The 15135-nt window shown below is 40.0% G+C and overlaps 1 protein-coding gene across 2 annotated transcripts in view; it reads right to left on the bottom strand.

Moving 5' to 3' along the window:
• Positions 1 to 15135, bottom strand: part of HECW2 (HECT, C2 and WW domain containing E3 ubiquitin protein ligase 2) — a 179710-nt gene that overhangs the window by 25434 nt on the left and 139141 nt on the right. For both annotated transcript variants that reach the window (XM_023542646.2, XM_064286869.1), the window contains 2 exons: positions 8414 to 8566; positions 6494 to 6592 (listed from right to left, as the gene is read on the bottom strand). In XM_023542646.2, coding sequence (XP_023398414.2) covers positions 6494 to 6592; positions 8414 to 8566 — 252 coding nt within the window. The remainder of the gene's footprint in view (positions 1 to 6493; positions 6593 to 8413; positions 8567 to 15135) is intronic.

Raw genomic sequence — 15135 nt, 5'->3', positions numbered from 1 at the left:
AATTGGAAATCATCAAAAATGAAATAGAATGCAGAAACATCGATATCCTAGGCATTAGTGAGCTGAAATGGACTGGTATTGGCCACTTTGAGTCAGACAATCACATAGTCTACTATGCTGGGAATGACAACTCGAAGAGGAATGGTGTTGCATTCACTGTCAAAAAGAACGCTTCAAGATCTATCCTGAAGTATGATGCTGTCAGTGATACGATGATATCCATACGCCTACAAGGAAGACCAGTTACTACAACTATTATTCAGATTTAAGCACCAATCTCTAGGGCCAAAGATGAAGAAACAGAAGATTTTTATCAGCTGCTGCAATCTGAAATTGATCGAACATGCAATCAAGATGCATTGATAATTACTGGCAATTGGAATGCAAAAGTTGGAAACAAGGAAAAAATATCAGTAGTTGGAAAATATAGCCTTGGTGATAGAAACAATGCCGGAGATCGAATGATAGAATTTTGCAAAACCAACAACTTCTTCGTTGCAAATACCTTCTTTCACCAACATAAACGGTGACTATACACATGGACCTCGCCAGATGGAACACACAGAAATCAAATTGACTACATCTGTGGAAAGAGACGATGGAAAAGCTCAGTCAATATCATCAGTCAGAACAAGGCCAGGGGCCGATTGTGGAACCGACCATCAATTGCTCATATGCAAGTTCAAGCTGAAACTGAAGAAAATCAGAGCAAGTCCACGAAAGCCAAAATATGTCCTTGAGTATACCCCACCTGAACTTAGAGACGATCTGAAGAACAGATTTGATGCACTGAACACTAGTGACTGCAGACCAGACGAGTTGTGGAATGACATCAAGGACATCATCCATGAAGAAAGCAAGAGGTCACTGAAAAGACAGGAAAGAAAGAAAGAAAAGACCAAGGTGGATGTCAGAGGAGACTCTGAAACTTGCTCTTGAGTGTCGAGCAGCTAAAGCAAAAGGAAGAACTGATGAAGTAAAAGAACTGAACAGAAGATTTCAAAGGGCCTCTCGAGAAGACAAAGTAAAGTATTATAATGACATGTGCAAAGAGCTGGAGATGGAAAACCAAAAGGGAAGAATATGCTCGGCATTTCTCAAGCTGAAAGAACTGAAGAAAAAATTCAAGCCTCGAGTTGCAATAGTGAAGGATTCCATGGGGAAAATATTAAACAACGCAGAAAGCATCAAAAGAAGATGGAAGGAATACACAGAGTCATTATACCAAAAAGAATTAGTCAATGTTCAACCATTTCAAAAGGTGGCATATGATCAGGAACCAATGGTACTGAAGGAACAAGTCCAGGCTGCTCTGAAGGCATTGGTGAAAAACACGGCTCCAGGAATTGATGGAATATCAATTGAGATGTTTCAACAAACAGATGCAGCGCTGGAGGTGCTCACTCATCTATGCCAAGAAATATGGAAGACAGCTGCCTGGCCAACTGACTGGAAGAGATCCATATTTATGCCTATTCCCAGGAAAGGTGATCCAACCAAATGTGGAAATTATAGAACAATATCATTAACATCACATGCAAGCAAAATTTTGCTGAAGATCATTCAAAAACAGCTGCAGCAGTGTATCGACAGGGAACTGCCAGAAATTCAGGCTGGTTTCAGAAGAAGACGTGGAACCAGGGATATCATTGCTGATGTCAGATGGATCCTAGCTGAAAGCAGAGAATACCAGAAGGATGTTTACCTGTGTTTTACTGACTATGCAAAGGCATTCAACAGTGTGGACCATAACAAACTATGGATAACACTGCGAAGACTGGGAATTCCAGAACACTTAATTGTGCTCATGAGGAACCTTTACATAGATCAAGAGGCAGTTGTTCGGATAGAACAAGGGGATACTGATTGGTTTAAAGTCAGGGAAGGTTTGCATCAGGGTTGTATTCTTTCACCATACCTATTTAACCTGTATGCTGAACAAATAATACGAGAAGCCAGACTACATGAAGAACGGGGCATCAAGATTGGAGGAAGACTCATTAACAACCTGCATTATGCAGATGACACAACCTTGCTTGCTGAAAGTGAAGAGGACTTGAAGCACTTACTAATGAAGATCAAAGACCACAGCCTTCAGTATGGATTATGCCCCAACATTAAGAAAACAAAAATCCTCACAACTGGATCAATGTGCAACATCATGATAAATGGAGAAAAGACTGAAGTTGTCAAGGATTTCATTTTACTTGGATCCACAATCAACGGCCATGGAAGCAGCAGTCAAGAAATCAGAAGACGCATTGCATTGGGCAAATCTGCTGCAAAGGACCTCTTCAAAGTGTTGAAGAGCAAAGATGTCACCCTGAAGACTAAGGTATGCCTGACCGAAGCCATGGTATTTTCAACCACATCATATGCATGTGAAAGCTGGACAATGAATAAGCAAGACCGAAGAAGAGTTAACATCTCTGAGTTGTGGTGCTAGCGAAGAATATTGAATATACCACGGACTGCCAAAAGAACAAACAAATCTGTCTTGGAAGAAGTGCGGCCAGAATGCTCCTTAGAGGCAAGGATGGCAAGACTGTGTCTTACATACTTTGGAAATGTTGTCAGGAGGGATCAGTCCCTGGAGAAGGACATCATGCTTGGCAGAGTACAGGGTCACTGGAAAAGAGGAAGACCCTCAGTGAGGTGGACTGACACAGGGGCTGCAACAATGAGCTCAAGCATAACAACGATTGTAAGGATGGCGCAGGGCCGGGCAGTGTTTTGTTCTGTTGTGTATAGGGTCGGTATGAGTTGGAACCGACTCGATGGCACCTAACAACAACAACAATTTGAGATTATATACGTTTCTGTACTGTACTTTGGAAACCCTGGTGGTGTAGAGGTTAAGTGCAATGACTGACTAACCAAAAGATCGGCAGTTCGAATTCACCAGGCGCTCCTTGGAAACTCTATAAGGAAGTTCTACTCTGTCCTACACGGTCACTATGAGTCGGAATCGGCCCGACAGTAACAGGTTTTTGCTTTAATTTTTTTTTTAGAGGCTAGATTCTGTAATTTTATGTTCACATACATCCCCTTTCTTCTTCATGGCTCTTATTCTTTCAGTGAGTCTGTAAACAGCAAGCCACAGCATCTCTTTATAATTATGGGCTTCTGTATTTCTCCCTCTTTTCATCGCAGAGGGAGATCTACACAGGTGGAGTTAGTAATATATGCTCTTATTGTCAGGTGGTAGCAATTGATTTGCTTTAGTTGTTTTGAAATTTCCCTGCTATCAGTCCAATTTCAAGGGTCATTTGGTTCTGTTCAGTCTAAACATGTACTGGGCATCAACTATGTGCCAGACATTGTAATAATTACTTGATGAATAGTACTCAGTTAATCACCTCCTTCAAGGAGCTCATGGCCTAGTTGGGGAGACAGGTGCACAAATAGGTATGTTAATATAAGGTGATAAGTGATAACACAGAATGGGGAACACTTATAACTCATGCACTTTTTTGTATGGATGACGTACTGCAATTAAAAAAAAAAGGGTAGATACAGAGTGCTCGCTCTCAGAGTAAACATGAAGGACACCTGCTTCTACCTGAAAATTCAGAAAACAACTTTTTGGAGCAGATAATACCTACATTAAATCTTGCAGGGTGTTTAAAAGACAGGTAAAGTGGATCGGATGAAAAGGAGGAGAAGGGAAAAAGAAGGGAGAATGAGATAACAATACAAAGTAAGCACAAAGGCATAGTGTGCATAGAACACTACAAGCATACTGACAGTACTTGAGAGGAAAGCACAAGACAGAATTACCAGAGAATTCAAATAAGTCTGGAAATGTAGCTGGGAGCAGGCCTTGAGTGTCATTCTAAGAAACTTGGTGATTCGTAACTGCTGAAAGGTTTTAAGACAGGGAATGACATGGTCAGATGTGAGTTTTAAACAGTTCCTCTGGAAGTCATAGTGTAGAGATATAAGAGGTGGTGGTGGTGGAATTCTCATTAGAGAGCAGAGACTAATTAATAGACCACATAGGGTTACTATGAGTTGGAATTGGCTTGATGGCACCGGGTACAGTAATCTGGCCAAAATAAGATAAGGGTTTTAATTAGGGCAGGGCTATTAAGGGTGAAGAGAAGATGAATTTGAGAATTATTTGTAAGGAAATATGTAGAAATCAGTAAATGATTTCATGGCAGGGTTACAAAGAACTAAAATTGGGGTGGCAAAAAACTCATGTTGCAAGCCAATTTCATTTAATTGCCGATCTGGAGTGCTATACATTGGAAAGATTTCTAAGGCCACAATGAGTTTAGCAGGTGTCCTGGATTGAATTGTGTCCACCCAAAATATGTGTCAACTTGACTAGGCCATGATTCCCAGGATTGTGTGATTGTCCATCATTTTGTCATCACATGGGATTTTCCAATGTTTTGTAAATCTTATCTCTATGATGTTAACAAGATAGCATTGGCTGGAATTATGTGGAATCAATCTACGAGATTAATCTACAATTTAAACCAATCTCTTCTGAGATATAAAAGACAGAAGTGAGCAGAGAGAAAGGGGGATCTCATACCACCAAGAAACAAGAGCCAGGAGAACAGCACGTCCTTTGGATCTGGGGTTCCTGTGCTGAGAAGTTCCTCCACCAGGGAAGACTGATGACAAGGACCTCCCGCAGAGCCAGCAAAGAGAGAAGGCCTTCCCCTGGAGCTGACGCCCTGAATTTGGACTTCTAACCTACTAGGCTGTGAGAGAATAAATTTGCCTTCCACTTGCGGTATTTCTGTTATAGCAGCACTAAGTAATCAATACAGCAGGAAAAAGTACCATAAATGATTTGTTATATACACCATGGGAGTAGGGTGGGAGGTGAAAAGTTATGGAACATGTGCTACATATTTGCCATCCCTGGTTGCAGTGACTCCTGGTTTCTGGCCAGAGTGACTTGAGAATACTGGCACTGTTAATACAGACTGGGCACATGGGAGGAGGTACAGATTTGGGTCAGGAAAAATCAGTGAGCTTTTAACCATGTTCATTTGAGGTGCTGTGGGACATCCAAGGGGAGATATTCAATGGACTGTTGACCATTTGAATCTACAATGTAAGAGAGATGAGGACTGGTGGTACAGACCTGGGAATCAGTAGGAGATGAGATAGGTAAGATTTCTCCAGGATAGCTAGTAGAGAGAGAAAAGGAGGGGCCCAAAAATGGAAGCTTCAGGAACACCAAGATTTAAGGGCAAGACAGAGGAGAAATCCACAAAGGAGACAGAAAAATAAAAGCAGGACCAGGAGGAAGTATAGTGTCATGGGTGCCAGTGGAAAACACTCAAGAATAAATGGGTAGAGTTGGGGTGATCAACAGTACCAAGAGCAGCAGAATGGTTTCTAATGGGTCTTCAGGTCTAAGGACTAGGAAGTATTCTTTCAAATCATCCATAGGTTATTTGCAGGAAGGAAGTTAGGCTATAGCGTGTTGAGCAGTATGAATTTGATGTAGGAAAGTACAGACAGTCAATATAGATTGTTCTTCCAGGAAGCTTAACCGAGAAGATCAGAGAGATAAAGCAATGACATGGGAAGATGCAAAGTGGGCCAGAGGGAACCAGAGAGGCATAAAATGGTCCTTGTTGTCCAGTGCTTCAGCTGCACAGATACTGAAAGGGAGAAGACAAAGCGTTTTTCCACTGATCCTCTCTGAGAACCCATTAGAAACATTTTGTTTGTTCAAGGCCCTTACACTTGAGGTCTAGGATTCCATTTTACAGAAGGCACATGGGCACAAGGTACGTACTCTCGGCTGGGGAATGGGCTGGACAGAACGAAACAACTCTTCTGTGCTTTCTCACTGCAAATCTGAGCTACTATCTAACAGACAGCTGCTTTCTCCTGCTCAGCCAGTGATTATAGCACAGAAACTATTTGCTCCACATTTTACAATGATTGCAAGCTTCCATTGTGATAACAATGAATTAAAAGTTCCGCAGACACCACATACAGGAAAGCTTCAAGAAAAGCATGGCACTGCCCTCCCTTAACAAACAAAACAAAAAGGACGAAACAAAGGAGAATGAAAATTGAATGAAGAGTAAGCAGCTGAAAGTTTCCATGAAGCAAAATATACAATATATCTAATAAAGAACAGGGGGCTGTGAGTCACCAAGACTAACCCACAACTATTCTATTAATAATCGGCATTAATACCACAAAAATTTAAACACTGTATTTGAAGCACAATTGTTTCGAAGGAACATATGTTGTAACAAATGAGAATAAATTACTTGGAGTAGAGCAAAACTAAGACTTTGGGGGCTAGAGAGGAATAAAAGGTCACAAGCAGGAAAAACACAGAAAACATTTGAAATCATTCATCTCAGAAATGTAAACCACTATTAAGTTTAACAACAACAGATTTGAGATAGTGAACAGATAATGACTCTTGACAAAAGACATTTTTCAAGAAAATAAATACTGTATTTTTACATGCTAATTATGCAAGCTATAAAAATACTCTTACATTCTGAGAAGAGCCTTATAAAACGGCCGTGTGAAGAAGGCATCCAACAAATACTGGTGAATGAGTGCAAGACCAAGGATCCGACCACTGAACCGAAACCTGAGAATGAAAGGTATGAGACAGCTTACATGCCATGTAGCAATTTCTAAATGGTTCGATTTGCTTTCTAAAATGCCTTCCAGCATCAAAGTTTATCCGAGATTACTCACCTACTAGGATCCTGAGAACTTGTGTGTACCATAGGCTGTACTCACTAGGCCAACAATTCATGTCTACTTCATGAAGAAATGTTTCAACCTGATATTTAGAAAAACAATGCTCTACCTTCACCCCATGTCAATAATATCCACCACGTAGTGCCCCCACGTTGCCCACATAAACTCCCCATTAGCATTTCAGTGAAATTTCCCCAAACCACTTCTAAAAGATGTTGAACAAATGAGCCCTATGCTATGAGGAAAATTAGCAGGATTTCTCAAAATCAGGCTCAGTAGTAATTCCCTTTTGAGGAAAAGCCCAATCTTAGTCTCTAAACCTATTCTGTCTCAAACCCCACTCCTGCTGATCATTGTCACCATCTAAGAATTATGCATATGGACATTTGGGGGAGTTTCCTCATGGGACATTCTGTTCTCTAAAATTTCAAGGCTCGATTCTATTCTGAATCACTCTGGAAACTTTATTAAATATATCTGTCATGACTGGATTTCCTGACTGAGATGTACACTTATTTTCTCTTTCAAAAGTATTAAACTTCTGCCTCTTTGAAAGTCTGATGCCTTCCAAAAGTGTAAATCCATACTGATGAGGTTCATACCGTCAGTGTGTGATTTAGTATTAGGTAGCCATTTTAAGATTAATGTCCAGCAGCTTGCTTCTCTTTATTTCCACTTAAGTTAGCACAGCTGTAATAGTTACAGTTAGGAGGACTCCAAACTGTAGCTAAACGGAAGTTAATTTGAAGAATAAATTCTAAAAGCTAATGCCCTCCACCCACCAACGTTAACCTCATGACTCAAAGACGCTTTTTCCATGAGTCCTACTCATATTCTTTCTTTTGTTAATATCAGCGAAAATGAATAGAAACAGGCAAATAGGAGTTATAAAAATATTTAACGTCTATAAATGTAGGAATTTAGAAAAAAATCTAGGGGCATTTTGGAAGAGAGTGTGATTTGAGATTTTTCAGACTAAATAATCCCCAGATAGGAATCCTGTATCAGTTTTCCTTGATGATTTTGGAGGAAAAACCAGAAAAGAGGCACTCCCTGATTACAAACATCAAAAGGCTCACATGGTGAGTGGCCACTGTGGAGGCCACCCACCCCCTTCCCTTCTGCTGGGTTCTGTTCTACCACCAGTTCCTCCACAGGGAACTGCACCCTACCCTACTCCCCAACAGAACACCATCATCACCTCAGCCAGAGTTTCTTTAGCCAGCAGTTCAGCCAGCTGCTCTGTGCCCCACCCCCACCCCCAGTGTTAGCTATTTCCCCAAGGATTACTCTAGAAAGCTGCCTGACTTCTGGGTCAGGCCCTTCCCCTACTCACTCCACCCCACCCCACCTCACAGATGCCTAGAGCTGCTGACAGGGATTCAGGGATCTCGCTGGGAAGTTAACATCATCTTTAACTTTGTTTCTACAGGAAAAACCTTTTTAATTCTATCTAACCCTCTTAAACTTGATCTTTTAACCCTCTTAAACTTGATCTTACGGAATATATCTGTCATGATATTCCTAGTTTGGAGACTGCCTGTGTATTTAAATTTGAAAACAAAACCAAGATTGATGGGAGGTATTTAACTGAAATACGATTTTGTTCAAGAAAAAAAGGCTTTAAAATGTGGGTTCATGTATAAATTAATATCACAGCAAATCAACTGAAGAGAAGTGTTAGGAAAAAAAAAAAACAACTTACCATTCATGGTGATTGTCTACAAAAGCAGACATGGGGCTTATTTGTACTGTGTATGTATCATTGGCTGAATATTCAAATAGGCCATAATACGGGTTAAAGAGTTCTCTGGATACCAGGAAGAAAAACTCTCTGGATGGTCCACTGTAATCCAGCCTTTCAAAAAATCCACACACAAAAAAACCAACCAGTTATTTTTTGTTTGTATGACCACAGTGGGTTTTATATAGGGTACATTTTCTACAGAGCTCAATTTTCTATAGCACACTCATAAGTCTAATTGTCCACATACCACAACTGCCTAAGACAATGTGAATGATCCTGGCTCCTGGGTCACATTCATATCCTGACCCACAACAGTGAAATGGATGTGTACAAAGAGCATATCCAAAACTAAGCTATGCATCAAAAAAATAATGTATGAAATAAGCAATATGGTAATAATTTGATTTTGTGCACATATATAGAAAGGTAAATATACATTAAATGCCTGGAGGATGGTTACAGGGTAAGGGAGTACAACGGGAATACTTTCTTTAAACAAAGAGGCCTGACGGCACAGCGGTTAAGTGCTTGGCTGCTGACCAAAAGGTTGGCAGTTCAAATCAACTAGCCACTCTGTAGGAGAAAGATGTGGTAATCTGCTTCTGTAAAGACTTACAGCCTTGGAAGACCTATGGGGCAGCTCTCCTATGTCCTACAGAGTCATTATGAGTTGGAATCAACTTGCCGGCAACAGGTATTTATTCAGAGTAAAACTAGTACCTTCATCCAAGGGACATGGAGTCCTCGTGGATTTCTGAAATATTTTTAGGTCAGGGAAGAAAAAGACTCAGTGAACTGGAAAGAGGATATTACAGATACAAGGCCAACTATGGAGATCGGAGGCAAAACATGAAATGGTAGGATTCAGGTAAAAACTCTGAATTATAAAACACCAAGGAAAATTACAGACAAGAAAAATGAGGGTGTCTAAAGCTTTCTAAGGAAGGTATTTGGAGCAGTGGCTGAAACTCTAGATCCCGAACTACAATGTAAATTCCATTTTATTTTCAAAGACATCATCAGGGTCAAAGTATAAGAAAAGACTGTATTAGGTTTAAGGAGTGACCAGGGGCTAACAACCTGAGAGCAAAATATGCAGCAAAGAGGAGTTTTCAAGAAGGCAATTTGGTATGCTAAATTTAAAATGAAAATAGAAAGTATATCTAGCCTCTGAGAAAAAGTATACACAATGGGTTCAAAGACTGGAAGCAATGAAGGTGGAATGAAAGCAACTGATAAACTAGGGTGGTAGGGTTGTGAAAGACTTTTTTAAAAAACTATTATTTACTTTTTCTCTTTTAAAATTTCCTTTATGGGCATTATCACATTGCACTGTTTCTTTGAATGAAAAAGAAGGTCATCTGAGTCTTGTCCAGTAATGGACTGTTGGATCAATAAGACTGGATATGTCCTACTCTAGGCAGAAGAGAAGGTTAGGATACCAGTAAAGAAAATAAAATAGCTTTTATATGCCTCACTTGTGAATTTAAAAGAATTATGTAATACATAGAATAGAGTTCAGCTATTCACATATTACTTTTTCAATTTTTGACATTGGAGCCCTGGGGGCACAGCGCTTAAGAGCTACAACTGTTAACCAAAAGGTCGGCAGTTCGAATCCACCAGCCGTTCCCTGGAAACCCTATGGGGCAGTTCTACTTTGTCCTATATGGTTGCTATGAGTCGAAATTGACTTGATTACAATGCCTTTTTATTTTTTAAATCATTATTTACTTAATTTTTTCATTAATCAACTTTAAATTTACTTGCTTTTTAAATGTAGCTTTGTCTTACACAATTATGTGCTAGTTTCATTTTTCTAACACACATTAAAAGAAATAAAAAAATATTAAAAATTTTTAAAAGTTAGCCCTCACAGTAGTTAAAATTATCTCACATCTCACCAGGAGTACCACTTACTTACAGCCACACTGCACTTTGGAAGACACAAGTAATTTGACAGGAAACCTGTGTGTGGAAAATGTAAACAGAGCAGATCTCAGGGCCAAAAGGGCCTTAAGATGATATGATGGAACTGCTCTCTGAGGCAGCTGAGTATACCGTGGCTAACAGGTGGTTATCAGGATCTGTAGGACCATCCTCAGGCTATTGTGGGGATTTCCAAAGCTGCACTCTTCCTGCCTCAAATGCAAAGACGGACAGACTGCCTTTCCTCTTGCTGATGTGAAAGCTGCCTCCTTGTGGTTACCTCCCACTGTCTTGTTCTGGCCTCTGATGCCACCAAGAACAAGTAGAATATCTTGTCCACTCGAACGTTCTTCACATATTTAGAGGCTTTCTTCAACAAATATTTGAGTGCCTAGTACGTTTCAGACTCTAATACTGAAGTTAAAGATATAAAAATTTAAAACGTCATTTTTCTACAGGAATTCTGCAGATAGCAGTTTCTGCATTCCTGGTCTCTGCTCCCTCCTGAGCCCTACCCCACTCTTGAACATGTCCACTTCCTTCAACCTTGCTCTGAAGGCAAGGTTTTGAATTTCCTTGTAACCCTGTTCACTATTCTCTGGACACTCGCCAGGGTATCAAAGTCTGACAGGGTGTGGCGTCTAGGATGGATCACAATGCTCGAGGTGTGGTCTCATTAGCACGGAGCTTAGAAAGAACTCTGGCCCTCTCTTCCTGGACACTTTTCTCCACTAATGGAGCTTAAAATTATCCTGTCTTTTGGGGCAGCCACTTTACTTTGTTGACTCATAATAAGCTAGTTAGTCATCAGCTAAAGGCCCAAACCTTTCACCTATGCTACTTTAACCTGGGACTCTGCCACTCTGTCTTCATGTAGCTGTATTGTTTAAAGCCTAAATAGTAAATTTTATACCTTTCTCTGCTAAATTTCACTTTGTGACAGCTAGTCCATGATACTAGCTTATCCAGAGTCCTCTGGATGCAAAATCTCTCTCTACGATTCCTATTAACAGTGAGTTTCATGAGCAGATGTCCCGTGTCTTTCCATAAACAGACAATGTCAGTGGTGAAAGGCATCTTACAAATTATTTTGTCCAATCCCTTGATTTTATAGAGAAGACTAAGGCTGAAGGAAGTTCACTAACTTGCATCAAATGACAGCTCCCATGGAGGAACCAGGCCTTAATACAGGTTTCCAGACTACACGTTTAATGCTTGTTACTCTTTACAGCTTACACTTCAGTAAATTTTAAATGCTCATCAAGGCTAAAAAAATGTTGCTTATAGAGCAGGGGTCAGCAAACTGTGGCCTACAGGTCAAATGTGGGTCAACTCCTGGTTTTGTAAACAAAGTTTTATTATAACACAGACTTGCTCATTCATTTACATATTGCCTATGGCTACTTTCATGCTACAATGGCAGAGCAGAGTAGTTGCCACAGAGACCTTATGGCCTGCAAGCCTAAAATATTTACTGTCCAGCCCTTTATGGAAAAACTTTGCCAACCCGTAATAGAAGAAAGAGAATACTACTTTATTAAAATATCCGCTTTACTATAAATGTTCTTTAGGGAAGATCCTTGGAAGAAATATAAAATGACTATAATGTTGTAGGGTGTATGAAACATCAAGGAGTGGTTACAGCTACTAAGTATGGCACAAGAGTGAACATGGTTTGCAGCAGTCATGCTCTGCAGGGGCTTTCAGACACAATCAAGGCATGGATTAGGGCTACAGATAGCTGAAATATTAAGCAAACACTCTGTGGGTCAGTTTTCTCACAAAGAGAAAACTGATGCAAGTAAACTGACTTTTTAATTGCTCAAAATTAAACTATGGCATTCAGTTAGTCTTAGTCTTCCATCTGTCAGTCTGTCATACTGTGGTGGGCAGCTTCCATGTTGCTGTGGTGCTGGAAGCAATGCTACCAGTATTTCAAATACCAACAGGGTTACCCATAGTGGAGAGGTTTCAGCAGAGCTTCCAGACTAAGGCTAGGAAAAATGACCTGGTGATCTACTTCTAAAAAAATTGGCCCGTGAAAACCTACAGATCCCAGCAGAACACTGTCTGATATCATGCCAGAAGATGAGCCTCTCAGGTTGGAAGGCACTCAAAACACAGCTGGGGAGTTGACCTTAATGATGGAGATGAAGTAAAGCTTTTGGGACCTCCATGTGCTAATGTGGCACGAATAAAATGAGAAGAGTTGCAAACATCCATTAATAATTGGAATGTGGAATGCAAAAAGTATGCATCTAGGAAATTTGGAAGTTGCCAGAAATGAAATGGAATGCTTCAAGATTGATGTCCTAGGTGTTAGTAAGCTGAAATGGACTGTATTGGCCATTTTGAATCAGACAATCACATGGTCTATTATGCTGCGAATAACAAATTGAAGAGGAATGGTGTTGCACTGATTGTCAAAAAGAATATTTCAATATCTATCCTGAAATACAATGCTGTCAATGATAGGATAATATCTATATACCTACAAGGAAGACCAGTCAATATGACTACTATTCAAATTTACACATAAACCCTAATGCCAAAGATGAAGAAATTGAAAATTTTTACCAACTTCTGCAATGTGAAAATGACCAAACATGCAATCAAGCTGCATTGATAATTACTGGTGATTGGAATGCAATAGTTAGAAACAAAGAAGAAGCATCAATAGTTGGAATATTTGGCCTTGGTGACAGAAATGATGCCAGAGATCGCATGATCGCATGATAGAATTTTCCAAGATCACCAATCTATTCATTGTAAATACCTTTTTTCAACAACATACATGGTGATTACATATGTGGACCTTACCAAACGGAATACACATGAATCAAATCAACTACATCTGTGGAAAGAGACAATGGAGAAGCTCAATGACATCAGTCAGAACAAGGCCGGGGCTGACTGCAGAACATTCTGACAATCAATTGCTCTTATGCAAGTTCAAGTTGAAGCTAAAGAAAATTAAAACAAGTCCATGAGAGTCAAAGTACAAGCTTGAGTATATCCCACCTAAACTTAAAGACCATCTCAAGAATAGATTTGACATATTGAACACTAATGAATGAAGAACAGATGAGTGGTGGTACGACATCAAAAACATTATACATGAAGGAAGCAAACGGTCATTAAAAAGACAGCAAAGAAAGAAAAGACCAAAATAGGTGTCAGAAGAGACTCTGAAATTTGCTCTTGAATGTAGAGTAGCTAAAATGAGTGGAAGATATGATGAAGTAAAAGAGATGAACAGAAGGTTTCAGGGGGTGGCTCTAGAGGACAAAGTATTATAATGAAATGTGCAAAGACCTGGAGTTAGAAAGCCAGAAGTGAAGATCGTGCTTGACATTCCTCAAGCCGAAAGAACTGAAGAAAAAATTCAAGGCTTGAGTTGCAAAACGGAAGGATTCTATGGGCAAAATATTGAACAATGCAGGAAGCATCAAAAGAAGATGGAAGAAATACAGAGTCACTACCAAAAAGAACTGGTTGACATTCAGTCATTTCAGGAGGTAGCATACGATCAAAAACCGATGGTTGTGAAGTAAGAAGTCCAAGCTGCAATGAAGGCACTGCTGAAAAACAAGGCTTCAGGAACTGACGGAATACCAGCTGAGATGGTTCAACAAATGGATGCAACTCTGGAAGCACTCACTTGCCTATGCCAAGAAATTTGGAACAAAGCTACCTGGCCAGCTGACTTATTTGTGCCTATTCTGAGCCATTGTTGCTTTATTGTTTGGGGTACTAAGATGTTAATAGTTCAGGATGCATTATCAGAACACAAGGGTCTATTTGGCTGACTTCTGACACCACTTTTGATCTAACAGAATGCAGAAATCATTGAACAATATCATCAATATCATACGCAAGTAAAATTTTGTTGAAGATCATTCAAAAGCAGTTGCAGCAGTACATCTCCAGGGAACTGCTAGAATTTCAAGCCAGATTCAGATGAGGGTGTGGAATGAGAGATATCATTGCTGGTGTCAGATGGATCTTGGCTAAAAGCAGAGAATATCAAAAAGATGTTTACCTGTGTTTTATTGACAATGCAAAGGCATTTGGTTGTGTGGATCATAACATATTATGGGTAACACTGTGAAGAATGGGAATTCTAGAACACATAATTGTGCTCAGGCAGAACCTCTACACAGACCAAGAGGTAGCTGTTTGAACAGAACAAGGGGATACTGCGTGGTTTAAAATCAGGAACGGTGTGTGTCAGGGTTGCATCCTTTCACCATACTTAGTCAATCTGTATGGTGAGCAAATAATCTGAGAAGCTGTAGCATATGAAGAAGGGCATGGCATCAGGTTTGAAGGAAGACTCATTAACAACCTGTGATATACAGAGAAGGACATCATGCTTGGGAAAGCGAAAAAGAAGACCCTCAAGGAGATGGACTGACACAATGGCTGCAACAATAGGCTCAATCATAGCAATGATTGTGAGGATGGCAAAGGATTGGGCAGTGTTTTATTCTGTTATACACAGTGTCGCTATGATTTGGAGCTGACTCGGTGGCACCTGATAACAACAACATTCACTTAGTAATAGCAGATTTTCTTTGAGCGTTAACTCTCAGTGTTTTAGTAACATTCTACGTCCCAGAGTGTATAAAAACGATCCAATAAGGGTCTGCTTTCCCTATACAAACGTGATAGATTTTGACCACCTTATAGGCAGTGACTATGTCTTACTTATTTTTGTATCACCAGTATCTAGCCCGATAGACAGTAGG

The sequence above is a fragment of the Loxodonta africana genome, chromosome 6 (genome assembly GCF_030014295.1).
Source record: "Loxodonta africana isolate mLoxAfr1 chromosome 6, mLoxAfr1.hap2, whole genome shotgun sequence".
NCBI classification, from domain to species: Eukaryota; Metazoa; Chordata; class Mammalia; order Proboscidea; family Elephantidae; genus Loxodonta; species Loxodonta africana.
Note: the sequence above shows the minus strand (reverse complement) of the source record. Positions and strands in the feature narration are given on the sequence as shown.